We start from the raw sequence: 26,552 nt of genomic DNA on the forward strand, positions 1-26,552 counted from the left end.
GTCAGGGTCGACAAGAAATGGGTCTCCCAGCTTTTCGGCCTCACTACTTGTTCTCCCGACTGGTGGGCTTGCTTCATTTGGCTTGGACTCCCTTCAGTACTTTGTCACTTGAGCGGGCGTGGGCAGACTGGCAATTTGATGCGATTGTTGTTTTCAATAGATCTGTAAGATGACCGTCTACGCTGGCATGGCAAACACCAAACCACATCCTTCTTGCAACCTCGCGATACACGGAGTCGGCACCGAGGGCACATGAGAGCATTACACGCGGAGCACCTGGCTGCCACTGGAGAAAAAAGGACATGGTGGCTGCTTTGCTCGCATCTGGATATTGGCGCGTGTCATGACTACTTCGGTACCTGTTTTGAAGACTGAGATTGATGGGGATTCTGGGAAGGCAGCGAGATAGCATAACCTGGCTTGTTCTGAGCGGCGGGCAGGAAGAGGAATCTGTTGGCGGCGGACGTCAATCCGTCCATAGCCACTGAAGCATACTGAGTTTGAGTTTGGGGATGATTTGAGGGGGGGTTGATAGACACGCATGCATGCATTCTGTTGGGCTGTGATGATGAGAACCAATTCTATCGCCCTGTGACTGTCGTTTTACTCCTCTCTCATTAGTGCCTTCTGCTACGTTCGTTCTGGCGAGAGCGAGGTCTAAAGCGTTTATGCCTGGACTACACATGCAGTACATGTATGGACATGAATATGAATGAGTACGTAGGCATTTGGAAACGGTGCGGTTACATCGGTCATTAATATCAAAAAACTGAACCATAATCATGATTTAATCATTATGCCCTGAAGTTGACCTGGAAAGGAGACAACCACTTTGGTTACATTGTTTAAGCAGGCGTCGTCGTAAAAGCGGGTTCCAGAGCCCAGATCAGGCAGGCCCCACTCCCGGCCGCTCCTTCCCTCCCCGGATCACGTGTGTTGCTCCTGCCCTAGCCATTCCGCTGACTCATCTGCGCCGTGGATTCTGGCCAATGGCGGGCCCGGACAGCGGCCAACCGACTGGGCGAAAAGTTGGTTGTGGTCGATTCCCAATTTTCGCACCTGCGACCTACAGCCAGATCCGATACGAAAGCGTGTGTGTTGACCCATCCCAACCCATCCACCCACGAATACTAACTTCACAGGGCGACCCAACTGCCAGCTCAGATCTTCCCTGAGCAAACGTTGATTCCCTCGTCTCCCCTTCTACAGTTCCCTTCGTGACGACGTCGACACACATTCAAAATGTCCTCCTTCGAGCAGGTCGTGAGTACAGCCCCTCCCCCCAAAGTTCTTTCTTTCCGAACGACGTCCCGCCGTCACTCGTCGCCAACTGTCGCCTGGGAAATGGGAAAGATGATGGATGTGACGAGACTGGATGCACCGCATCACAGGGCTGCGACCTAGGTGGACTCAGGTGGTTGGAAGGCGGCGGAGAACATGAGCAGGAACACACGAATATGCGACAATCCATCGAGAACCAGGCGACGGAGGACTGCATCACGACACAACCCATCCGACAGTACGCGATACTGACTGTTTCTGCCTCCTACAGGTCGTCATCGATGGCAAGGGCCACCTTCTGGGCCGTCTGGCCAGCATCGTCGCCAAGCAGCTGCTCAGCGGCCAGAAGATCGTCGTCGTCCGCACCGAGGCCCTGAACATCTCCGGAGAGTTCTTCCGTGCTAAGCGTACGTAACCCACCCGAGACACACGAGATCAGACCCAATTCCTGGATCGAGACCCATTTGGTACATTTCGAGGACAAGAATTGGACGAAAGCTGACGATCTGGTTACAGTCAAGTACCACGCCTACCTCCGCAAGATGACCCGATACAACCCCACCCGCGGTGGTGAGCATAACCCTCCCCGAAAAGACGCGACGACGCTGTCTCCCCATCGAACAACCCGTCTGACCCTAGCTTGCAGGTCCCTTCCACTTCCGTGCTCCCTCGCGTATCTTCTACAAGGCCGTCCGCGGCATGATTCCCCACAAGACCGCCCGTGGTGCCGCCGCCCTTGAGCGCCTTAAGGTCTTCGAGGGTGTCCCCCCACCATACGACAAGGTCAAGAAGATGGTGGTTCCCCAGGCTCTCCGCGTTCTGCGGCTGCAGCCCGGCCGCAAGTACTGCACTGTCGGCCGTCTGAGCCACGAGGTTGGCTGGAAGTACCAGGATGTTGTTGAGAGGTGCGTTCTACCCAAGATCTTGATCGTCGTGGCTTTGGGCTACGGCGCTCAGAGCCCAGGATCGAGGAAGCCAAGCGCAATTGGGGAGAATCTTTCACTGACTATTTTTCAGACTGGAGGAGCGCAGAAAGGCCAAGGGCGCTGCCTACTACGAGCGCAAGAAGGCCGCCCGCCGACAACTCGCCGAGGGCAAGAAGAACGCCAAGGTCGATGAGAAGACGGTCAAGGCCCTCGAGGCTTACGGATACTAGACACCTTCCGTACAACCAACCTCTTTTGTGTGCTTTTTCCGTTTGGTCTTAGATCGGCGCGTGGTGGTCAATGGTCAGGGGGCATCACATCTTCATTCGCGACGGGTAGCAGGGAACATTTAGCTGGCTTGCCCGTCGAACTTCTGGGTCCTCGATAGGGACTTATCACCTCAAAACAAATGAGCATGCTGGGAGAAAAAGATGAAATCTTGTCCAAACACAAAAAAACTACTTTCGGGATCGCCGGGTGCAAACGTGATTGGTCGTCTTTCCTACGATTTGAGAGCTGAGTGTCCCACGGTCGTCAGGAAGAAGAGGAATGGAAAACCCCATCGAAGCCTGTTGGGAGGTGGTGGTCGGTCATTGGGGATACCTTTAATCGAGGGCCGGCGGTTCATGCCGGCCCTTCAGAATGCAGAAATATTCGGGATGGGGGCCCGGGATGGTGTATCCTGTCCCGTCCTGTATTGACGCCTGATGAAATCAAGAATCACAAAGTCAAATGGCTTGTCACCACTTGTGTTCTGTCAGTCGGCCTGACCCACGTCCTTCCCGCTACCATTCAAGGTGCTTCTTGGAGCGCTCGGCGGTTGGTGTGGCATTGCTCGCGTTTCCTCCCTCGTGACCTGCACGGCCGTCATCGTCGGGTCCTTGGTTTTCTGCCGTACCCGTGCTTTCTTGTCTGTCCTTGGCGTTGTTCATCACCGCAGTTGGTTCGTGTGGATGAAGTATACCTCTGACGTATTTGTTGGAGATGTCACTGGTGCCGCAGCTCGGTGAAAGTGTTCGCTGCTCACTAGGCTGGAAGACGTCATTCGTTAACCATATCGTATCCCACGCGTGATGCTCACTTGTATGGACATTTGCTCTATTGCTTGTTTGTCACCCGGACACGTCAAGACTTGATGTTGGCGTTGATTTCAAAAAAGCTCGTGACCAAAACAGGAGAAGGTTGAATCATGATATCGATACTCTCTAGCCAGCAAGTATATATAGTTGCCAGGGGCATGTTTACTACCCAGCGGTCCTAATATACGTGATGCCTTCTAGTCCGTATATTATTACACTGTGAAGCAACGCAACACACTCCGTTCATCACGATGTGAGCGACATGCTTGTCCGCGATGTAATCCAAGGGTTTCTTCTCCAGCTATGGATCTAAGTCCGATCTAATGCAACATCTCAAAATACCTAAGTGGGTCCGATTCCCAATACTATAAGACACTCGTACATTGCAGATGGGCTAAGATACAGAGGTAGCATGAGAGAACATCCTTTTTGGGTGCTGTGTCTCGATGCTGAGTACTGGCGACCTCTAGGGCCGTCATTTCTCCACACACACACACATGCACAGAAGCAGATCCTTTGCAAACTCCAATGTACGACCAGCTTGCATCTACCAAAGATGTTGCTCTTTTTTCCTGGCCAGCAGCTGAGTTCTCATGATACCACCGAGAATTCGTCAGAAATCTAGCACCGGACCACTACTCCCTCACATTTAGTTGAGCAATGGCCCGTTCTCAAAGGCGTAGACTGTCATTGTCGTGTCCAAGTAAGGCTCTCGTTCAACGATGTCTGGATGAAGCTGAACAACATCTCACGGCTCTTTAACCCCCACATTGCATCCGCCCTGAAACATTGAATCCGGTCACAGAACTAAAGCAAGTCTTTGAGCCCAAAGTCGTCGAATATACTAGTTAGCCAGAAGCAAGTCCACGCTGAATACTTATCATTGGTTTTGAGTATCATTTGCCCTTTCGTTGTTTTCGACCCCACCTCCGATCATGGATTTTCATTTAATCCTACGGGAAGTATTCTTCCAAATCAACTCAATCCATGTTAAAATTTGTCTGTGGTCATCAATATAAAACGTGAAGTCTCACTGGACTTTTCTCTCCTACATGCAGATCTAGGAATTGGTTACCTGCGCGTGAAATTAGGCACGCAAGTACAGTTTTGAATGAGACTGGGAACTGAATTACATCACGCTCATTCAAACTCAAAGATGGAACAAAGTGTTCAAATGTCAGAGCCCAGCTGCTCCTCACTTTATTGTTTTATATAGGTCTATTGTAAACGAGAGAGGATGACACAAACAGTGTTCAAACATGGATGCAGATGGCCGCCAGTGCCTCAAATGGTTCATCTCCTATGCCGCTCATCATGAACCTACAGGTGCTCCGGCGTCAACCATGGCAGCAGCCCACTGCTGTACCTGCCTAAAGTCTTCGATCTCCTTGCTCCTCCTAAGATATTCCCAAATCACAGCAGGCTTCTTAGTGCCCATAATCAGGGCTCCGTTATTTTTCGGCAAAATAAAGGCGAAGTCGTCGTAAATTTCTTTCCCAGTAAGAGGGTGTGCGTCGTCGGTCGAAGCGTAGCAAGCTCTGATCTCTCTCCACTTCCCTAATTGCTCCTTGCATTCCCTGTCGCGGAAGTAGGCGATCTCGACTTTGACGAATGGTCTGTTTTCCTGGCCAGTAACTCCAGTGATGGTACCGGGATCCACTGGGCCTTCGTAAGATGCGCCGTTCACGCCGGCAATGGCTTCCCAAACCTTTTTCGGGAGTGTCTGCAATGAAGAACCGGTGTCGAAAGCAACCGTGAAGTTTACACCTTTCTTTGCAGCCTCGACCTTCGCGGGTTCCAGTCCCGCCTGTATCCATCTTTCCGGAAGACGAATTGTGGCGTAAATCTGGGGCAACGTCAACAAGATCCTCGGCTTAGGCAGAACCTCGATATGTGCAGTGCAAAACTCACCTGGTGCATTGTCGTCATCCCCATCCCGTCAAGCCTTGGCTGCAGCATCATGTATGTGGCTGCTTGCATCATCTGCTCCCTATCGGGACCTTTGGGCTAACAAAGAGAGTCAGTAGCTGCTTGCTTGTTAAGTCCCAATAATAAGATCAAATACCTTAGTGGTCTTTGGTGTGTACTTTGGTGGTGAGCCGCCAGCCGTCATCTGCTCAATTGTGCCGCGCTACATTGTGGAAACAGGGTTAGACATTGCAGAAACAAAACATTGAAAATGGATTTGGCAACGCCAAACATACCCTGGAATACAACAGCTGCCTGTTCTGACTGGTCAACTTCTCGAATACCTTCTCGTATGCATCATCCTTGACAATGTGCGCTTTCTGCTGGTCAACAGCGAAAAGGACATCAAATCCAGTCAGGTAGGCTCCCGGCTCCTTGGCCTTCTTCAGGCAAGCTTCGATATTCTTCTTCTTGGCGGCATTCTTCGAAAGGTTGTAGTCCCTCTCGATTGCTGCGATCAGTCCCTTCATATTGTTTTCTCGGACATTCTTTTGCTGCTTGGCCAACGGGGAAGAGGTCTTTGCGGCTGGCTTAGACATATTGTAAGACGGAGACTACTTTTAGTTGATTTTCTGACGGTAGAGTTCGATGAGAATCTGTGAGATTTATGAGGTAGCTGCCTTGCTTCTTCGGAGTTTAGGACGGGCTTGAGTAGAAGATTTTCCCCAAAGACGATTACGGGAAGAATACAGTGTCTCAAAAATTTAGATAAACAAGGAAATAGAGGCGGTAAGATGCAATAAATTGTTGTTGATAATGTTGAGTTCTAAATCCTGAATGGAGCGAACAGCGATCTTTTATAGTGCATCGGTATCAGCGTTTCCCAGTCTCAAATACCCACTTTGCACTTTTGTTAGAGGCGCAAGCCAACGTAGATTCACTGGTCGTGATTGCGGTCTATAGCTCGACTAATAATAGCAGCTTGCCTGAGGACACCGCGGGTGGCTCGCTAGACATGGCCACAGAATCCATTGTGAAGGCGTGGAGACCTAATTGTGGGGACATATATGCCACAATTAGATGTTGTGACTGTTGGCTTCAATCTCAATGCAGCGAAGGTCTCTTTCAGGACTTATCATAGGAATAGAAGATGTTTGGCGATGCCAATCTTTTAGGGGATGCGATGTGTTAGCCATGGTGCGCAAAATACACAGATTGCAATTCTGTCATATTCTGGTAGACAATTATCAAGGCATGCAAAAAAACGACGCAATCAGGTAATTTGGTCATACAGTTGGAATCTCAAGACCCAGCTGAGGTGCCCAGCCAGGTGTGACCAGACTTTGTCGGGTTGTTGGCCAAGGAATAGATTTGGGCCTTGAAGTATTTGACAAAGGGGGGCAACACTTCGCTTTTCCGGGACAGTGGCAGGGCGCTGGCCCACCTTTGCCGCTTTTATTAATAGCATGAATTGCAACCAACACCTACACCGCGCAGTCCAGCGTAGAGAGTTGCTGTGCCTCCAACAGACATTTGAAAACTCGTCTGATGCGCTCTTGATTCTGTCACCCGCATGTCTCTAGTACAGACTGAGGCATGCATGGATATTTTTAGCTTAGCACATGGTTATCTGATTTAGCAAGGTGTTATTGCACGGCACAGGTAGGCGAATCAGATCACATGCTGCAGATTGGTTGTGCCTGATGGATTATCTAATCACCCTGTGACCTATCATCCTATTATATAAAGCCTGTGTCCTGTCCTCAAGCCCAACAACCCATTCTCTAACTCAACGCTTGTGAGGTTAAGCTTGATTCCGTGTATAATTTGCATGTTGCCAAGTCTTTCATTACTTCTATCTGAGACCGAGCCCACCTGCCTCAACATTTCAGCCACTTCATTTGCTTCCTCAAATCAAAATGTCAACCAATCTATCAAAACCTCAAGATCAGTCTATCCCCACAGCAACAGACAAGGCCAATAACAGTGGAAATGAGTCAACTCCAGCCGTTGCTGGCACGTCCAAGGCCAATAGCAGTATCTGGCAGTCGTATATAGATACAGTGGAAAGGCAAATTAAGGAAGAGAAAAACCCAGCCCGCCAAGAGAATGCTGAAGTCGTCCTGAAGTTTGTCAGGCAACATGGATATCCGGCTCAGGGGTACCGCTTCCTGGCTCACCACGGAATCATGGAAATTTGGACCGACGATGATTATCCCGATAACAACGAAGAGAACTTGAAATTGATCGGTGGTTCTTTCAAGGAAACGTATGGCCTCGTATGTTGCCGGTCCCTTTTTGAACACCCCATATGCAATCTTGCTGACTTGGTCCAGCACTATCCCTGGGAAATAAGCCCTAGAGAAAGAGAGTGACATGAGCATTCTGGGCTCCTTTGAGGTGACATCAGTCAGTTTAGTGGCTACGCAGGCTATATAGCATGATCCATTGCCAAATATAGGTGTAAACAAGATTTCAATCTTGACTAACCTGGTGATATGATGGCGTGCATCACTGGGCATACTTTGCTTGAATATTTTGTCACTGGGGAGAAACCTGAAGCGCCCCAGGAGCGTTGCCAAAATCAAATGTCTAAGATCCATTATTCAGTTTTATGTAATATTGATCTTTTTTGTCATGTCATATTGTCATTCGCTGCTACTCAATTTACTAGACCGGCAATCTCATTTCATTTAGGAGCATAGCTATGCGAATCGTCCAAAGAGATCTGGCTCAGTGCTGGGCGAATACAAATATACAATTCAATGTTCCAGGGCAACTCAGAGCTTGTGAGAACTATGCAGAATGAGAAGGGAGCAGAGAGGGATCTACAGAGCACGGCGGCTGTGGAGGCAATACTGCAGTGTCGTTTTCCCAACGGCTATGAGAAATAACAAGTATATGAGGGACTATAACACATCGAAACATCCAATACAGAGCATGTGAATAGAAAGGGATCTGTGTATCAGGATATCAAAGTATTGGATGGAGGTGGTCAAAATCTTATCGTGGCCGAGACGGAAACTTTGTCACTCATATACGGGTCAAATTCGATAAATGACATTACAATGTCCTGCGCGAAATGAAGTCACCAAGCCTCAAAAGATTTGGGTTCAAAGCTGGGGAGTGGGATCATCGGTCTTGGATTGCGTTGGACTGGTGTAGTCACATATACTGAGGTTGTGCTGCCCAGGTGGTTTGAAGTAAATTCATCTCATTTCGTCATCAGGCCCAAGGTCTGTAGAACCCTTTCACCCTTCCAAGTAATCGGTGGTCCATCTGGTTGAGCCGTCGCGCACCCAACCTTCATCAAAGTTGCTCGCCTCCATTCCGACGTCATCGGTGTCTGCGACAATCTTCCAGCTAATTCAATCTGCCCGGGAGTATAAGTCAAAAGCCTCCACAAACGCCGCCGCCAGATACTCCCCAATCACTTACCCATTTTGAAGCAAAAGAGCGGCTTATTTCTTGCCGTGGTCGGGGTGCGAGCAGCCCTCGCAGGTGCAGTTGGTGCAGGAGCAGTTGGTTCCACACATTTTGGCTGATTTAGACCTTGGTTTTGGTTTGAAGAATGAGATTGGCGGTGGTTTAGAAGTTGGGTCTGATACTGTCAGGAAGGAGAGGTAGAGGGATATTCTGCCGCGGGGTACAAGGCCTATTTATCTTGCTTGGCCACCTGCTCACCTCTGGCCCGGAGGATCTGTCGAGTTTTACGTGACCCTGCATATCGGCAGTCCCAAACCCGCTTGACCGACTCTCCAGAATGCCTGATTGGGCCTATTGAAGTGCTTGAAAGACTGGATTGATTGAGGGGCAGCCAGCGCTTCAGTGGTACTCCTCTGGCCTATTACGTCCCGCGATGATACACCCTGCTCCGTAATTGCCTCCACCTTTTCACGCGCCAGCCGTGAGCTTGCGAGTCCGTCGCTGCTGTAGACTGCCGCAAGTTGTGTTTTCGACGCTATCTTGCTGCAGGTTAGAGGGTCTAATGCACGCTCGGGTCGTGGTCGGAGGGCAACACCTGTTATCGGCAATGACTCCGGGCTAAAAGCGAATATCTGACTCTCACATATGGACGACATCCGCGGCTATCGGCATCTTATCATCTGGTTGACCTGCCATGAGAGAACATGAAGTGCACGTTGGAAGTAGAACTTTCACTGTTTGAATCAAAGTGACAAAATTCACAGTTCATCTTGTTAGGGTCTTTTTGGCGCTTGCACTTTACTTAGAAGAATGTAGTACGGAATCAATATGTATACGGTCTTCCCAAATACAGTCCTCAACACAGTACATTCGGCTCACGTAGTCCCAGCCAATCGATTCAAGCAGAATTGCATGATAAGTAAGACAGGACACGCCTCGCTAGCCAATGTCATTTAGACGAGTGCTTTCGTTTTGCTTTACACGCATCGGTATGTATGTAATTCTCCCACACAACTTTGGACATCCCACAGGCCCGAAATGTCTCGATCAAATTTATTCAGAGCTCGAGAGCGGCCTGCATGCTGAGAACCAGTAAGAAATGCAGTACCGTACCAAATATATCAGAAAAGTAGATGCTTGCTCAGTGCTCAGACATTAGGCTGCAGTTGCAAAATATGGGTGCCAGTTGGCTGCCTACTTCAAGCCAATTTAATCAAATTGCTTCATCCCCGCACCAAGGAACATTTTGTACATCGAACGCCACGTCGTTTCCATTAACACAGCTATGCCTTCTCTCGATAAAATTCTGCGAGACGAGAGCAGCTCCTCCGGGGAACCGACCGAGGATGTAGTTCCAGAATTAAAATCTCTTCGAGACCTCACGATCATTGAATCTTTCAGCCCAGGTGCAACCGTAGCCAAACACACCACCTTCTATCACATTACCAGTGACCAGAAACTATACTTCGGTCAAACCTTCAAGAACAAGAAGGATCTCACTCTCCAAGAATTCAGAAGTTCTCTAGAGCGCATCCCTGATGAAGAAGTCTACCCCAACATACCCTCGCAGCCACCTCTCACCATCGCACCTGACAACATAGAAAGACCGACCTACATCAAGCGGCCTGGACTGAACAGCTTTGAGGATATGAGAGGCACGCCTTTCGTACCCAAAGCAATTTTGCAAGAGACGCTCATCATGGAGCAAATCTCACAAACAGTGCACCCCAACATTATCCAGTACTTAGGCTGTCGGACTTGTCGTGGCTGCATATGTGCATTGGTCCTTGAGGAACTCGAGCAAACACTCACCCAGCTGGTCTCGACCCCCGAATTCGGCAATTTGGACAAACCTAAGTTTGCAGATGGTGTAGAATCGGCGATCCAATATCTACACTCGCTAGGCCTGGCCCACAACGACCTGAATCCGGACAACATCATGGTCAAACGGGGCAAGGATGGCGAGATCCAGCCAGTGCTCATCGACTTTGGGTCTTGTCAGCCGTACGGAAAGGCATTGGACTCACTTGGTACTGTGGGATGGTATGACAAGCCCTTTTTCCATTCAGAACTAGAGCACGATACATTCGGACTCGCCAAACTCCGCAGATGGCTGGAGAAGCCTGAGGAGGATTAGGAATGTCAGCGTATGTGCTTCCATGGGAGTACATCTCCTTATAATCGAAAGCAGTTTTCTCAACAATACATAGTCACGACAAGACATATTTTGACCCAACTATATATAAATAATTGTATGCCACAATAAGGACCGACTGATGATTGCCCAATTTCATTGCGTTGTATATTGTGGTAGCTGCGACGAAGAGTATACCTTAAACACTCAATAGGGCACGCATCTTGGCTTCGCTATGATACAACATTTCTCTCTATTTCAGCTCAGATACCGTATAACAAAACGTAGAAAGTACAATATCGCAACAGCGTTGGAAGAAGGAATGCGAGCATACATTCCTACATGACCGAACGACCCAACAGAAGCATCCGGGGTTCTTCGCACCTCTTTTTCATAACGACCATCGTGAATCTTTGACAAATCTTGTCTAGGCTGGACATGAACACTCTTCGTAACAAAGACTAAAGTCTACTTTTGCCGCACAAGAGAAAGCATTACCGAGGACTCGCAAGGACCTATAGCGACCATTACGCATCCACCCCCGGGCTCCTCCCATTACGATACTGCCACAGCCGACTCAGCTCCTTCACCTTGCGCGTCATCCCATCCCCCTCAGCACCACCCAGCGACTCCCCCGGACCAGGCTCGTCCTCGGAGTCAGGCCTCACAGCAACCTCGCTCTCCATGAAGTCGTTGGTGTCCGCGCACCCAACAAGCTCCCCCGTCCGCGGGTCCCGCTCGAGCGGGAACATGGCGTTCAGGTAGTGCTGGCACAGGAGGTGGCCCTCCTGGCCCCAAGGGCCCACGCGTCTGAATGCGCGGCCCGCGAAGATGGGCGCGTTGCGGTCCGCGGCGCTCGCCGTCTTGAAGTGCAGCACCCCCCACAGCGCCACGAAGTCGGTCGAGTGGCAGTAGTGCTCGATGTGGCCGATGGCGTTGCCGCTCAGCGCCGCCGGGTCCCTGCTCGCCGTCTCGCGGCCCGCCAGGGCGCCGGGGGACGTCGGCGGCGTGGTCACATTCGGGGAGAACGGCGTCGGTGGGGTTGGCGGGTGGGTGCTGCGCGGGGTGTCATTATTAGACGTGGGTTTCTCCTGGGGCTTCGGGTCTGCTGCTGGTGTGGGGGCAGTTGGTTTTGCACTGAGAGCTGCGTCGACCGCAGCGGCCAGGGGCCTCTGCTCGGCCTCGGACTGAGCGGCGGCGCTACGGTAGGGGTTGTTGAAATGGTTTGCCGCGTTGCCGAATGTGTAGACTTCTAGCTTTGACAGCAAGTTCTGCGGTAGCTCTTGCAGGAGCCAGTCGATGATGGCACCGCCCTCGATGCCTCCTTGAGAGTGTAGGATAAAAATGACCTTGGTCTTTTTCTCGTCGCACAACGCCTTTTTCACCTCCACATAGCATCGCCGTATGTCCTCAGTAGCGTAGCCAAATGTTCGTTGGACTATGCATTCTAGAAGATCGAAGACAATACCGTAGCTTCATGAGATTGCATTAGTCAAGGTGACATCCAGGGTCTAAATTAATCATAAGTGCCACTCACGTCGAGTTGTGAATGCCCAGAACTGGCCGCCCAAAGGTGAGAGCTAGCCTATCAAGGTTGTTCTTGAGCCAGTGCTCGCCAATAGAGATGCCATTGATATAGAGCCACTGCTCGTTTTCATGGGCTTCCCTTCCTGCGGTATACCTCGGATCGGACATATGCGTCATTCTGGAGCCATTGAGCGTCCTACAAAGAAGCAAGGTGACCGCCCAGAACACCGCCATAAACGCCGTCGTCGTCCAAGGCGGGATGAAGAACGCCAGTGGCATGGCCATGAGGAAGCCGAGCTGCATGACTATCAGAACAATATGGATTACCACGCAGTACGCGTTTTTCCAGCCCCACGCCAGCTCGTCGAAGCGGTTTCCATCTTGCGGCCTCAGGGGCTGGATGACGAGGGGTATCGACCACGCATAGTAGAAGATGTAGTAGATATCCCAGAACAGCAGCTTGCTGGGAACATCTGTGTAATTGTACTCGTTCACTAGGCCGCCCGCGGGCTTAGAGCCGAAGAAGTCAATGCGGCGAGGCTTCGTCGCCTTGGTTTTGAGAGGGTCCGACATCCTAGAAAACGGAGGGGCTCCGAAGAGAAAGAAGGAAATAAGCGAGCATTCCTGCCACCCACAGAGCCTTGCGAGGAAAGAGTATATATGAGAAGAAGCTGGCACCACCTCCAGAGCCTTATTAAGGTGTCACATGCCAGATCACGGCGCCCAGGCGCAGAAGGCTCGCTCAGCCCGCGTGAGCATCAACTGCCTGTACGAGAATGAGACATCGCCGGCCCATTGGGGAGGAAGAAATTGCGGATCGGCACGTGAGTGTCGCAGTCGGGCGTCTGCTGTGCACCACCAGGAGCGCAAGCGCTTACGGCTTATATGCGTTGAGACGGGAGCTCAGTTGGTCGGTAAGGCCGTTTCTCGCGAACTATATTGTGCATATGCGTACATATATATAGAAATAAGCAGTCATCGTCCTTCTAATGTAAGACTCAAGGTCCACGTATTTGATTCATCTGGCGTCTCCGAGGTTGGGTCCGAGTGCTACCCTTAGCGTTGGGAACTCAACTATGTCATTGCATTCTCACTGCCCACCCCCTTCGGCATCTTCCGTTGGTGCTTATCTGGAATCGACCGTGTCTTTGACTACATATATACATACATACAGCTTGGCCCCATGTGTCCACGTTTACCACTCTCATTCGAATTTATTATGTGTGTTGAAGGTTAGGCTCTGGTCTCTCCGGCTCATCTTGATGATGTCCTGAACATGTGCGTGCTATTGAGTCAGGCGAGATACATGAAGATGTGAACCACATACCCGTCGGTACAGCTCAAGCCGAACTTTGCCGAAATGTCTCTCCCGGTCCATCAGTTCGAAGATCACTTGACGTACAATCGAATCAGTCGCGAGTGAGTGCCTAAAAAACACGAAAACATGGTTGCAATACGATATACTTGACATCGTGATTTAAGTGGGCAAGTATCAGATCGATCTATCATAGTGCGTATACTGCTCTTCAAGGCCAATATCTCTTAGGCGAACATTATTTTCTTCTCTATTTATCGCTGGTCAATTATCCCAGTCAAAAGTGCCATCGATCAGAACACAAACCAAGAAACATCTGGTCTTCGTCTCGTCTTGAAGGTGCCTGTATCTATTTCTCGTACAAGAGAAAATGGAAAATTCATCCCGAAGTATACGAGATAGCCTTGAAAACATCAAAGCCCATTGACAAGGCGCAAAGGCCCCTCACTCGCCTCGCCCCTCCTCTGCTCCGCAGCTTCGGCAGCTAGGAACCCACGGATGGCAGGGCCGGGCTCCTTAACACCGCTGCCGTTCGCCGCCTGCCCGCCGTGTGCCATATGCCCAAAGAGGCATTCCCAGAGGTCACCCTTGTCAACCGCCTCACCGGCCGCCTTGCCCTTGCGCATCAGCTTCGACAGCCGCGCGTGCTCCAGCTCCATCGAGTTAGCCGCCTCGATCGCCTCGTCGCCCGGCTCGGGCGTGGCCTCTGTTAACTTGCCCTTTCCGCGGTCCCGCGTGTTTTCGCCGATGTGGGCCATGCGCCTCCGGACAGACAGGTTATAGATCGATTCCTCGACCGTGCCGTCGACGATGTACAGCCAGACGGTGGTTTCCTGGTCCTGTCCGATGCGATGCACTCGCGCGATGGCCTGCAGCTCTAGTGCGGTGTTGATGAGCGGCTCGCAGAGGAAGACATGGCTGGCGTTGACGAGGTTGAGACCGCTGGAATGTGCACGAGCGTGCAGCAAGAAGCACTCGATCGAAGGATCCTCCTTGAAATCAGTGGCGCCGTTTGTTTTATCGAACGAGGTGAAGCCGATTCGGTATCGCTGGAAGGCCAGCTTGAGAACGTTGAGAAAGTCGTAATACTGCGAGAAGATAATCGACTTGGCTCCCGGGTCGGACTCGCGCAGCCACAACAGATGACGCACGAGGTTATCTACTTTTGTGGTGAATGCTGGTCCATCAAGATCAATGTTCTTGATTTCAGCTAGCTTCTCGGCACTGAATTCGCTGTAGATGACCGACTTCTTGGATGCAGTCGGGCTATTCTTACTGGCATTTTCAGCAGAATTCTTGGATGATGTTGTGGTTGAGTCCGAGTGGACCTTGAGTTCTTGCGGCTTAAGGGTGATGTCGTGAAGGCTGGAATTGTTCAGACGCTTCTTGCAGACTGGACAGTTGCGGTTTGCTTTAAACCAAAGCGTGATACATTCCTTGCAAAATTGGTGGCCACAAACAGTCAAGACTCCAAGGGTGAAGTTTTCTCGGCAGATGATACAAACCCGCTGGTCACCGTCCTTGGCATCCATATCTTTGAGATGAAGAACTATAACTCGTCAGTACTGTATAGCAATTGGCTGGGATGTGAGGAAGACTATAAAGGGAGGACAATCTACACTTACGATATCTGTGCTTCGCATTCGAAGCCTCCAGCTTCTCCGCGAGAGTCTCCTCTTGACCCAGCAGTAGGTTCATCTGGGCGTCCCCAGTTGGCCCCTCGTATGGAGCAACCGAGTCCGATACATTCTGCAGCTGGCGGTAGAACTCCACCCGTGCGTTCATTGTGGAGGTGAAGAGATCCAACTCAGAGGCCATTGCCTGTGTGACCTTTTGCTGCTCTGAGAGCTGCTTCTGCGTGGTCTTCAGCTGTTCCGAGACGATCTCCAGCTCGAGCTTGGCACGGTTGGACCCGTTTGCGGCGTCGTGCCGGAGCTTGACGGTCATCGTGCGTAGCTTTGCCACGACGGCTCGCAGGGAGTGGAGTTCTTTGGCTTCTCTCGGAGGCTGTGGCTTGATCCTGTCGCGCACCGCGAATAGTTCGATCACTTTCTCAGGGAATGGACCTTCGCCCGTGAAAGCTTGCTGGAGTGATACCCTGGCCTCGTGCTTGACCAATTCATTGGGCGCGCCAGTCACGGCTTCCTCGCGATCAGCAATCGCCGCCCTTAGGATCTGGATGTATACCACGATCTCTTCCATGAGTTTCGTCGAGTCCTCATATTCGTCACCGGTGATCTCGACCTCATCATCCTCATCAACAAGAGCCTTTAGGAGAAGCTGAATGACATGTTCGCGCCAGTCATCGAGCTGGTCGGCTTGCTCGTTCAGCGCCGCGGCGAGCTCTTCCAGGTCCTCAACTACTGCTCGGCTCTCGATTCCACGCTTATCGACACTCTTATATTCAGGTATTACAGCGAAGGACTGCTTGGATGCTGCATCGGAGATCTTCTTCATTAATCGTTCCGCCTTACGACGGCTCTCATCCAGAATCTCTCTGCGTATCTTCTTTGCCGTCTCATAGCCCTCAACTTCCAACTTCTCAAGCCGACGGAACTCGTCCGAGTCGGGGGCGGTCATCTCTTCGTTCGATTTGATTTGGTATTGGGCGTTGGCGCAGAAGAAGACGGCTTTGTGTTGAATTTCCAGCGCCGACCGATAACGTCTTCGTGCTTCGCCCACACGCCCTGTATTGATTTCCTCATCGTCGGCATCGTCTTCGGCAGTGGCATCTCCAGCCGAAGTTTTTGCGGCTTCGATCTCAAAATGAAGTTTGTCTCTACAATCCTTGACGATGTTGTCAATGGTTTCCAAGACTCCTTTCCAAATCTCAAGGGCAGTCTTCACCCGGGGCGAGTTCTCCAACAGCTGACCTCTCGTCAGCTTGGCTGAGAGTAGGGCACGCTGGTCAACACGTATGGCAACTTCGCTCTGCTCAATCATGACGTCAAGCACTTCCGCAACAGTGCGCATTGGGCCTTTTCTGTGGCCCAAGGCTCTCCGATTCCGGTGGCCAACCTCGGGGTGTAGTGCTGTCTGCCGCAATCGATCCAGGGCGGTTCTCATTCCTTCCAGCACACCAGGGTCCTCTGGATCCCAATCCTCATGAATAGGGTCGCCGTTGGTGTTTAAGCCACAAGCTTCAACCACTTCACGGAAAAGGCTTTGGTAGTGCTGTTCTTCGACCGCTGTGAAAGGCATCGTGATGACGTATCGCTTCTGCGCAGGTATATCGATCTCGTGTCTCACGAGCCGCTTGGAATGACGCAAAGACAACTGATTGAAGAGTCGTCGGAAGCCATCTTGGTTGGTGTTGATCAATGCGTTCCAGGCCTTGACATTGGACGCGAACGGCTCGTATCGCAGGAATAGCAGCAAGCCTCGAAGATCCTCGACGCTGTCTTTTACGGGTGTCCCCGTGACACCCCAAGCGTGGATGCGAGGGAGGAGTCGCGCCAGAGTGGCTGCCTTTGAGACACCGCTCTCGATCATCTGAGCCTCATCGAGACATACACGCCACCAAGACAGCTGTGTCAGCGGAGACCTAGGGCGGTGGTACTTTCTGGGATTCCGTCTCGACCTGTCTGGTTCGCCAAGTGCATAGTCGAGTTCCGAAGTCAACACGTTGTATGTGGTTATGACCACATCCTGGCTGGCCAACTCTTCAATGAGTGCCCGCTCCCTGCTCTGCTCCTCGCGTACCTGCTGATTTAAGCCAGTATACGCCATGACATTCAGACCAGGTGCGTGTTTGTTGAGCTCTGAAAGCCACTGCTTTTTGAGAGATGATGGACAGACAATGAGAGTAGCTGGCGTCGTCTTGACTTTCTCACCCAGATAATAATCGAAAGCTTCTGCGGACCCGGCAGGTCGGCGGTGAAGAAGACACAGAGCCAAGATCTCAACAGTCTTTCCCAAACCCATTTCCTCGGAGAGGATTCCGCCGCTGAAATTCTGTTCCAAGTTCTCATAATGCGCTGGGTCTTTGGTGACTTTCCCGAGAAGCTTGCTGATGTGACAGACCTGCCCATCAGCATCCCGCGTCTTGACAAATGCGCTTGGGGAGTCGAAGCGTTCGAAGCCTATCTCCTTGACGACGCCATCATTTCCGTCTGATTCCCGGCACCATTGCACACCTTCCCGTTGAAGCATCCATTGCACAGCTCGGCGTTGGAAAGGGTAGAGTGTTGCTTGCATCCCTGAGATCAGAAAGTCCTCTGGAGGAGTTGCATCTGCGTTGGGGACGTGTGCTGATTCGTAGAACATCTGAGGTGAGCAAGAGTTCCCTTGATCTTTTATTGGGGCCGCGAAAAATCCAGGGAAAGCTTCAGCCAAGATCTCTCTTCTAAATCTCTGTTGATATGGCGAAAATGTGGTCGTGTAGACTGTGGTGCTGATGTTCCAGTTAATCTGGAAGTCAAATGTGAGTGTCGTGGTGCCGTCGCCCTCCTCAAGTCGAGCGTCTGCGTTCACCCAGATAGCATCCTCAGTTCCAGGATCTGACCACAGGACATCCCGTGCCGCAATGATTGATGCGAATCGATCCGATACATCTTTCGTCTTGAGTGGAAATGCAACACTGAAGCGGTCACCCTTGGATGACTTTGTCGAGACAGTGAAGATGTAAGAGTGGGCAGGTTTAGCGTCAACATCTGAGTCGGGCAAGCCAAATCGGAGGTGGGACTGGACACCAGGAGCGTGGAAAGACGTCGAATCCAGAGGGGTGTGGCGGTTTGCTCTGGATATCACCAGCTCCTCCCGGATGATGGTGACCGAGTCGGGGCCGCCAACATCGGTCTTTCGGCGTTTGGCCGGACGATTGTCCTGGCCGTTCTCCTTGCCGGATAGAGAACGGAAGAAATCCTTTAAAGACGATGGAAATGGATCTAAAAAGACGATTAGTGAGAGTTTCTCGATGAGAAAATGGAAAAGGCTCGGTGAAACACTGACCAGCTGCGTGCACATGAACAACGGCATCTGATTGTGAGCGGCGAGCTCCCACAGCAGCCCTTCGACCCATAACGGCCCGCCTTGTTAGTGAGAGATACCTGCAGGTTGTATGGGCGAACCTTCTGGCAAGTCCAAGATGCCTTGCCCAGCCTGAGGCCACAGCGGATGGGGGTGGGATGCAGGTGGTGAGAAAATAGAAAGAGAGTATGTAAGTAAGTAGGAGTAAGAGAGGGAACAATTCACATCCAGGAAAGGCGTCGCAGCCTAGAGGTGGTCAATGATAGAGTGATGGCTCCCCCCAGAGCATGTGCATGGTGCAGGGGCCAGGGTGGTGGGCGTCGCGTATCATTGGTAATGATTTTATCGATAAGACGCGACGCCACTTAACGCTGCTCTTGCCTTTTTGCCTTGCATTGCCGATCCGACGCCGCGCCTGGCAGCACGCACGGGCCATCCAGGATTTTCTGAGCTGCAGCAGCCAGCTGCGATCTGCCATCGCCTGCGTCGAGAAAGCCCAACCTCCACAGCTGCATCCGAATTGCTTGCGACTAGGATTCTGCCAATTCCGGGGGCGCATTGTTCTTCGAAATATTGGCACTGGCATGGTATTCGAATGGTACGTCTGCTGTGTCCCATCCTCGCCCTCGCCCTCGCCCTCGCACCCTTCACCTCTGACCGCAGCCCCAGCAGATCATGAAGACGTCGCAATTCCGGACGGCCCTGCGCCTCCTGACGCGGCCGAGCACCGTCCAACAACCCCTCCAGATCCGACACGCACACCAGCAGGCCAGCAAGGCGCCGATAATACCGTCGCCGACCCCCTTCGTCCCGGACGTCAAGACGTTCCTCACGCTCATCGGCCGCGGCCTGAGCTCGCACACGGCCAAGTTCCCGACCTGGGAGGCGCTCTTCTCCCTGACGTCGCCGCAGCTGCGGGAGCTGGGCATCGAGCCGCCGCGCACGCGGCGCTACCTGATCCACTGGCGCGAGAAGTTCCGGGCCGGGTACTTCGGCCCCGGCGGCGACATCAAGCACGTGCAGGACGGCAAGGCCAAGCTGGCCGTGGTCGACGTCGAGAGGGGCCCGTTGGACTTCTCGCGCCACGTCGTCAACATCCCTGTGGACAAGAAGGCTGAGGAGGTCCCCGCCGAAGAGAGGGTCAGCATCGACGGGTACCATGTCGAGGGGAATGGCACGGTTGTTGGCCCGTATGCCCTGCCCTTGAAGGGAGGGCGCGCAGCTACCGTCAGCGTCACAGAGGGCATGTGGGAGGAGAAGAGGGGTCGCAAGATCGATGGTGGTGAGAGGAGACGTGCCGAGGTCAGGTTCAAGAGGCGTGTGGCCGAGAGGAAGGCACAGAGGGAGGCTATGGGCTTCGCATGAGGTAGCATCAGGAGCAAGGGCTAGGCTGCGATACCTGGGTCGAGGTCGGTCTGCGTATTCATGCGTCCTCGTGTGTCCTCGTGTGTAGGCTGGTCGGTCGTGTATAAATACCAATATCATATGGGAGCCAAGTCATGCTGGTTAATGCCTGACGGGTGTGAGAGCTGTATGTGCGCGGTGACTTCCAATACGCTCTAAACGATCCATTATTTGTGATGGCGGGTTGACGGGGAAGACACAAGCGGCAGAGGCTTGCCCCTTTGCAAAATCAGCCAGGTTAGAAAGCTTCCGACAGAGCAACTCGAGAGGTCTTAGTCGGCTGTAGAATGGTGTTCACACATCAACTAGCGTTCACGAAGTAGGAGTATCAGTCAACACATGCATAAGGACCCAAAGATACGAAAATTCTCCTGTGTCTCTCGGGTATACGATAACGAACAAACAAATCCACCTATGGTCGTTTTATTGAAATGCCCAGTCATCTAGGTGGATCTAACAGCACCACCATGGCTGGGGCCTAATTGTGTCTCAGCCCATGAATAGCATCCTGTAGGGCAGTCTTTCCGTGATGTGATAGTTTTGGTAAGCTGGTACTAGATTGCAGTTTGATAATGCACCTTGAGCTGCATCGTGCAAGGCTGATGCCCGCCACGCACAGTTGGATTTGCAGACTCGGGCCAGGGTTTCGGTGATGTTTCCATGGCGTGAAATCTTTGATTTCTATCCTTTCCTTCCAACGTTTCAACAGAGGCTTTCTGGGTTATTTATCAAGATCAACGCCAAGTGATGGGTTCGAGGCATATATGTCTGCGCAAAGTTGCTCAGCCACTGAACAGAGCAAGTACCTCTGACAGGACGGTTCACAAGTCCCCGCTTTTTAGGCTTTAGCGGATCGGGCCGGGGTGTCCCATGCCACCCATGCTGTCGGGTCGAGCTTTGTGGTACTGCACCCATGCTCATTCATGGTGGTGAGTCGCAACCAGTAAGACTCACGTGCCATCGACGCCTTGGAGAATGTTTACTGTCCCTCGAATGGTAGATCCGGAAGCCTTCTCATACCAGCAAAGAGAGAAACTTGTGCTGAAAGAAGGTGAGAGGAAGAAGAATTCGAGCAGTAGAAGTCGACAGCCTTGGGACCACGGAGCCTCAACTTGTACGATCGAGAAGCTTCCAAATCTGGTGCGACGTCATCTGGTCTGGGAACGCGTATACCATCGATTTAAGGTGTTCCTCACGATAACCTTCCTTTTAAGGTTTGGCAGGGCTGGGTGTTTCTCTGGTGTTCTTGGTGCTCTGGCGTGCTGGGTGGCTTCCCCCCTCCAACCAGGCGGTCGGCTTACCTCTGTCCGCGTCATCCGATGTCGAATGCGCATCCACAAAAAACTAGGCATCCAGAAAAGTTCCATGCAACCCCATATTGATGCACGCCATAATCATCCACTTTGCTGCACATCATGAATAAACGATACGCGTCTTCTCGAGCGGTCGGAATTCAAGTCTTTTTTGTTTTTCATCTTCATTTACATTTTACATTTCATTTTTCCCAATCGAGAGAGCGCGCGTGGCAGCCCGCACTTGGACGTCAGCCCCTGGCTCAGAAGGACCAGAGTTGCTCCGATCGGTTGCAACACCCGAGCCATGAGATTTCCAGAGATCGGTGCCCTGCGACTGGTCCAGAAACGAAATTGGCTGCCCAGTTTCTATTTTGTTGTCTCTGAGGCATTAGGAAGTTTGCGGGAACATGAAACCCGTTTGCAGTTTGTTCAGGTCACCAGACCACGAGAATAGGAGAGACCCGGCCGAGTCTGCTCGGAGCTGAGATCCTTTTGGACCCTGGAATTGGGAACTCCATCCTGAAAATTATCAATTGGCGAATCAGTGCCTGGTCGTGTGTCGTCCGCTGACCTGTTCGCGGTTTGGGCGTTCCGGTTCTCACCGGCCGGCTAGAGCAAGGGAATAACGGGGGCGCGAAAATGATTAGGTGCAGGGGAGCATCGGCGCTCGGGCACAGCGGGGCCCCGCCCCAGCAGGTTGGCAGGCTGGCAGGCTGGCAGGCTGGCAGGCATGGCAGGTAAGCTTCCTCAGGTTAAGCTTCTCTCTTTGCTGAAGCCTGCGGGCGGCTCCTCGCCTTACCTTATGCGGACGACCAGCCCGCGAACCAGCCCCCCGAACCACAGAATACATTCCGACTCCGAGCTCCGAAGGATTGGTCAGCTGCTGGGGCAGCAAGTGCTGTTCGTCATTCTCTACCAGAGCCTCGAGCTTACGCCCTGACCCTGTTCGCATCTCGCTTAGCAGGTCTGGCTGGCCTTGGTGACTCAGTCAGGAACGAGGGTTCTGTCCTCTGGAGTCACAATGAGTCACCCCGAGGTCGACGTCCGTCACACCCCTTGGCTCTCTGCCGACATGTTGCACGGTGCACGTTGCACGCAGGCATGCTCTGCCCTGCCACTTTAGCGGGCAGGGCATCGCTCATCACGGGAGATCCAGGAGCTCAATCCACTGGATGTCACTCATGATAGCGCTTCTATCACCCGTCAAGGTCACTCGCTCCGTCCCGTCATACCCGTCCAAGCGTGCCTCGTCTTGGCCTTCCTCGACAATGTGCTCCAGGATGGGAGAAGGCATTGCTGGACCTATTTTGCGAATTCCTTACGGCTTGCAGGATGTTCCATCAACGACTCACGACGACTCACGATCTCACGCGGCCGAGCCGGCCGGCTCGAGATGATCCTTTCGTATCATCCTGGCTCCCACATCCTGCTATATTCATTCCATGGAGACAGAAGAAGACAGATTGTGCTGCGTCATCAGTGCTGCGACTAAGCTCGGATTACAGACGGCAAGCCTGAACCTTCAGCCCCTCTTCGGCTCTATATCTCAACATGGCATGGAATATTGCACAATTGCGCAACCAGCAACAGGTACGCTAGGTTTGGACCAGTCTTTTCCAGCCATATCGACCTCGTCACACCGGCTTTTGTCTACTTTTCTTGCCTGCGAGGCATAAGAGGCTCAGGACAGATCAAAAGGACCTTTTCAAGGTACCAGTGGACAGAGCAATTGAACTCCGACTCTCGCCCTTCCACACTGTCGATGCCACCCTCTGCTAGCAGACCATCGTGGGGTGCAAAGCTTATTTCCCAATTTGCTGAAGCTTATGGGACGCCGCGTGCTGTCTCCCCGGGACACAGCCAACTTGTGGCTTTTGTCTGACCCCCAATGGCTTGTCTGCAAAAGTCCCGAGGCCACGGAGTGGCAACCTCACCCACTCACACTGGCCAGGGCCGACAACCGATATCAGATCGGACTAAATACCGACAGTATGGCTAGTGCCAAGTGACTCGACAACCGTGCATATAGCGCCGTCGCTGCACCTCGCTCATGAGGCCAGGCATCCGCTCGTTGCTTAATACCCGATTCAGGCAGGCCTAAATTAGACTGACGGCTGGTATCAAAGGTTTGCTGGTCGAGAAACGAGGAGGGATTTTGCGCAGGATGGCCAGAGTGTCCAAGTGGACAAAGCTCCCCCCAAAGCAACCAGTTACCATTTGCCGTCGTATCTCGCGTTCTTGTCTAGTCCTAGGCCATGCGAATAAGCAAGGCTGGACCCTGGGCTCCCCATCAGGTACACCGACCTGTCAGGGACAGCAGGGGTCATTTGTCGCTCTCACTTGACACCGTTCCGCTTCTCTTGGTTCTCCCTAGTCTGCCCGAGCTATGAGGCACGGTTTCATTTCCAGTGCTGCCTGCCTAAGGTATCTGCAATAACGCTGTTACCTGTCTCCACTTCCAGGTGTGCCTATTCGTTCCCTGCCCGGCCATTACGGAGTCCACGCCTCTCTCTCTTCCTCCCGCATCGTCATTGCCCCCGTGGCCCATCCTGCCGCTACTAGTGTAGCCGCCGCCCACCCGCCATATCCACACACGTCCTACATTCCCACCAAAGTCCTTCGCTCTGACAGCATGGGGGGCATCAACGGGACTTCCTCGTCTGTGACCAACCCTTGCTAGCATGGCACCCTCCCAGGTCGGAATTGTGCGTCACCCTCTGTCGCGGCAGGTAGTCATCATGTCTCCCACCGGGCAACAATGGTCAACTTCGGCATGGGCCGGAGACTTCTTCGCCCGGGGTGTAAGCTGCGCGTCTTCCCCTGGTGTATACGTGAGGACTTACACGTACAAGGCAAATCCTTGTCGTCCCGGCCGGCTACGAATTTCAGCATGGTAGTATATAAACATATGGAACTTGCCACCTGAATATTCAGTCAGCCTCTTTTCACGACCATTGTTATTGACGAATCACATCTGCTTATGCAAAGACCTCTACCCACTTCCACTACTCTATCAAGTTGTTGTTGGAAGTACCAACAACCTTCAAACAAGCAGTATCAACCAGGTTGATGGGTCACTGACCGACCTGGCTGCCAAAATTGTAACCTGCTGTTCTTAGACAGGTTGAGGAATCATCAGGGACGCGGTTTCATATCGAGACTTCGTCATTACATGTCCTCACCCGAGTTCTCGGCTGTCACCGAGTCAATTGCAAACCTCTCCCTCGTCACCACAGACGCGCCCCCACAAGACGAAGACGAGCGCTCAGAGGAGACGCTCACCCCACGCCAGGCCCATTTCCCACCGGAAGAGCAGGCTCCCGAGACCTCGTCCAGGAGACGGCACGGCAGGAAAACGAGAAAGCAGTCACAATCCGGCTCAGAAACAGAGACAGAGGATCACAGCAACATGCCGTCAGGGTCATCGTCAAAACACCACCACCATCACTCGTCCTCCAGCACAAAGAAGCACGGGTCTTCGTCCAAACACCAATCTAAGGGCGACGACTGGTCGGAAGTGACTGAGCCCGAGGAGCGCAGGCGGATCCAGAACCGGATCGCGCAGAGGAAATTCCGTGAGTACTTACCCGCCCCCCCCCCCTCCCAGAAACCTCACGGATTCCCCAGTGCAGCGAGAATCTCCCCTCCTCAGAGTAAGGCTGAGACTAACCTTTCCCACAGGCGAAAAGGCGCGCGAGCAAAAAGAGCGCGAGGAGCGCGAGTCCCGCAATGAGCAGCTCGCAGGCAGCTCGTACCAGGTGCCGGTGGCGTCGGACTTCGCGTCGGCGGGCGGCGAGTACGACGACTACCTGTCCGGGGTGCCGTGGGGCGGGGTCAGCATCCAGCACATGGTGGCCATGGGCCACGAGAGCGAGAGCCGGCGGGGCAGCCGCAGGGGGGGCGGGCTGTCGGACCAGCAGCAGCAGTACGACTACGGCGCGTTCTACGACCCGCAGCTCTATGACGCGCAGCTGGCGGGCGGGTACGGTGGGGCGGGTGGTGGTGGTGACAACAACAACAGGTATTTCGACGCCCTGTCCGCCTCGGGCTCATCGCCCTCGTATCTGTCATTCGATTCGGGCTCGGGTTATGACAACTTCTCAGGGGACAACAGCAGCAGCTCGGGGACGAGGTACTAGAGCTGGCCGAGGAGGAGGATGCCCCCGGGAAGGGAAAGGAGAGGGCGGATGGTGAATTTGTGAGTTTGTTTTTATCTACCTCCTGGAAGAGGCAGGTGATGTGGTGTGCAGCTTCACTGACTTGCAAGGCAGCAGGCATAGATCTTTGTTTTCCGAGGCAGCAGCATAGAGGCAGGGTCCTCGGTGACCAGGCGTCAGAGCATGCGCACTCACTCGGCAGGAAGCTTGCAGCAGGCCTGGAGGCTGGGCTGCTGGGCAGCGATCGACGATTACGTCTCAAGCGTTGCCTATTTCCAAAAGCACCAGCGGTGCACGCACACACCCATCTCATGCTTAATTTGGCTACGGAGTTTGGCGCGATCAGATACAGCAAAGTGGCTTTTCAACCAGGCCTTTGGCTCTTTTGCACATGGCAAAAAGGAGAGGGAGGGGTTGCATTTGGGACAGCGATATACGTCTTCTGGGGTTCTGGGCTTGACTTTTTTTCTTTTTTTCCACGGTTGAATATACCCCTCCGGTCTCGCACTTTCAGCGAGCTTCATATAAGAGGTCGCCTCAAGCATCCTGTAATGTCTACACAAGGAAGAACAAGGAGCACACGGTGGCGGAAAGGACTCCTAGGCGGTGGAGACACACACACACATTGAGGCAGGCCTGATAGATCTCCCAATCAACTACGGCTTACAGCTTTCACCAAAAAATTCGTGTGAATATCGGTACTATCATACCCACCGGAAACATCACCACAAGTCGTGCCGTGCCAGCCCACTGCAGAGCAACAGGCATCCATCGCACGCGCTCCTTGGCAGGCTTCTCTCGCACTCCTCGCAAGGGCGCTCGCAGGGCGTCGCGGCAAGGCAACGACATGAAGACAAGAAATCAACATGCCGAATCGGCCCACTAGACACGCGTGTGCATGTGGCAGATTGCGTACGTAAGAAAGCTAGATGCCGAGCAGATGGCACATGTCTGCCTAAATGGTCCGGCAGAAGTGCCCCTTGTCATGAGAAAGAAGTTTCCCGCACCACCCCTGCACGCAACCCTTCCCACCGCTCCCTCCCCAAAAACAAACCCAACCCAAATCTGAGTGGAAGCTAGTGTAGCCTGGTCCGTCTTGGTCCAAGTCTGCATCAGGCTAGCCAGCCCCACA

The 26,552-nt window shown here is 52.6% G+C and overlaps 10 protein-coding genes across 10 annotated transcripts; 5 read left to right on the forward strand and 5 right to left on the reverse strand.

Annotated features, from left to right (window-relative positions):
* Positions 1 to 1,242: 1,242 nt before the first annotated feature.
* J7T55_005146 (60s ribosomal protein l16) lies at positions 1,243 to 2,437 on the forward strand (the record flags this gene model as incomplete). Its single annotated transcript, XM_053144517.1, has 5 exons — positions 1,243 to 1,263; positions 1,553 to 1,688; positions 1,798 to 1,851; positions 1,928 to 2,186; positions 2,299 to 2,437. The coding sequence occupies 5 exons, from the start codon at positions 1,243 to 1,245 to the stop codon at positions 2,435 to 2,437; spliced, it is 609 nt and encodes a 202-aa protein (XP_052992870.1).
* Positions 2,438 to 2,992: 555 nt separating this feature from the next.
* J7T55_005147 (uncharacterized protein) lies at positions 2,993 to 3,300 on the reverse strand (the record flags this gene model as incomplete). The annotated part of the gene is made up of 2 exons (XM_053144518.1): positions 2,993 to 3,238; positions 3,289 to 3,300. 2 exons carry the CDS (start codon positions 3,298 to 3,300, stop codon positions 2,993 to 2,995), a joined length of 258 nt encoding a protein of 85 aa, XP_052992871.1.
* Positions 3,301 to 4,598: 1,298 nt separating this feature from the next.
* J7T55_005148 (uncharacterized protein) lies at positions 4,599 to 5,793 on the reverse strand (the record flags this gene model as incomplete). Its single annotated transcript, XM_053144519.1, has 4 exons — positions 4,599 to 5,132; positions 5,198 to 5,293; positions 5,352 to 5,417; positions 5,491 to 5,793. 4 exons carry the CDS (start codon positions 5,791 to 5,793, stop codon positions 4,599 to 4,601), a joined length of 999 nt encoding a protein of 332 aa, XP_052992872.1.
* Positions 5,794 to 7,113: 1,320 nt separating this feature from the next.
* Positions 7,114 to 7,569, forward strand: J7T55_005149 (uncharacterized protein; the record flags this gene model as incomplete). The annotated part of the gene is made up of 2 exons (XM_053144520.1): positions 7,114 to 7,473; positions 7,531 to 7,569. 2 exons carry the CDS (start codon positions 7,114 to 7,116, stop codon positions 7,567 to 7,569), a joined length of 399 nt encoding a protein of 132 aa, XP_052992873.1.
* Positions 7,570 to 8,904: 1,335 nt separating this feature from the next.
* On the reverse strand, positions 8,905 to 9,316 carry J7T55_005150 (uncharacterized protein; the record flags this gene model as incomplete). Its single annotated transcript, XM_053144521.1, has 2 exons — positions 8,905 to 9,163; positions 9,264 to 9,316. The coding sequence occupies 2 exons, from the start codon at positions 9,314 to 9,316 to the stop codon at positions 8,905 to 8,907; spliced, it is 312 nt and encodes a 103-aa protein (XP_052992874.1).
* A 589-nt stretch (positions 9,317 to 9,905) lies between these two features.
* On the forward strand, positions 9,906 to 10,757 carry J7T55_005151 (uncharacterized protein; the record flags this gene model as incomplete). The annotated part of the gene is made up of 1 exon (XM_053144522.1): positions 9,906 to 10,757. The coding sequence occupies one exon, from the start codon at positions 9,906 to 9,908 to the stop codon at positions 10,755 to 10,757; it is 852 nt and encodes a 283-aa protein (XP_052992875.1).
* A 524-nt stretch (positions 10,758 to 11,281) lies between these two features.
* On the reverse strand, positions 11,282 to 12,854 carry J7T55_005152 (uncharacterized protein; the record flags this gene model as incomplete). Its single annotated transcript, XM_053144523.1, has 2 exons — positions 11,282 to 12,227; positions 12,292 to 12,854. 2 exons carry the CDS (start codon positions 12,852 to 12,854, stop codon positions 11,282 to 11,284), a joined length of 1,509 nt encoding a protein of 502 aa, XP_052992876.1.
* A 1,155-nt stretch (positions 12,855 to 14,009) lies between these two features.
* J7T55_005153 (uncharacterized protein) lies at positions 14,010 to 18,616 on the reverse strand (the record flags this gene model as incomplete). Its single annotated transcript, XM_053144525.1, has 3 exons — positions 14,010 to 15,145; positions 15,222 to 18,482; positions 18,547 to 18,616. 3 exons carry the CDS (start codon positions 18,614 to 18,616, stop codon positions 14,010 to 14,012), a joined length of 4,467 nt encoding a protein of 1,488 aa, XP_052992877.1.
* Positions 18,617 to 19,239: 623 nt separating this feature from the next.
* Positions 19,240 to 19,929, forward strand: J7T55_005154 (uncharacterized protein; the record flags this gene model as incomplete). The annotated part of the gene is made up of 1 exon (XM_053144526.1): positions 19,240 to 19,929. The coding sequence occupies one exon, from the start codon at positions 19,240 to 19,242 to the stop codon at positions 19,927 to 19,929; it is 690 nt and encodes a 229-aa protein (XP_052992878.1).
* Positions 19,930 to 24,435: 4,506 nt separating this feature from the next.
* J7T55_005155 (uncharacterized protein) lies at positions 24,436 to 25,402 on the forward strand (the record flags this gene model as incomplete). Its single annotated transcript, XM_053144527.1, has 2 exons — positions 24,436 to 24,838; positions 24,945 to 25,402. The coding sequence occupies 2 exons, from the start codon at positions 24,436 to 24,438 to the stop codon at positions 25,400 to 25,402; spliced, it is 861 nt and encodes a 286-aa protein (XP_052992879.1).
* Positions 25,403 to 26,552: the final 1,150 nt, after the last annotated feature.

The sequence above is a fragment of the Diaporthe amygdali genome (genome assembly GCF_026229845.1).
Source record: "Diaporthe amygdali strain CAA958 chromosome Unknown NODE_17_length_903054_cov_64_435670, whole genome shotgun sequence".
In the NCBI taxonomy this organism is placed as follows: domain Eukaryota; kingdom Fungi; phylum Ascomycota; class Sordariomycetes; order Diaporthales; family Diaporthaceae; genus Diaporthe; species Diaporthe amygdali.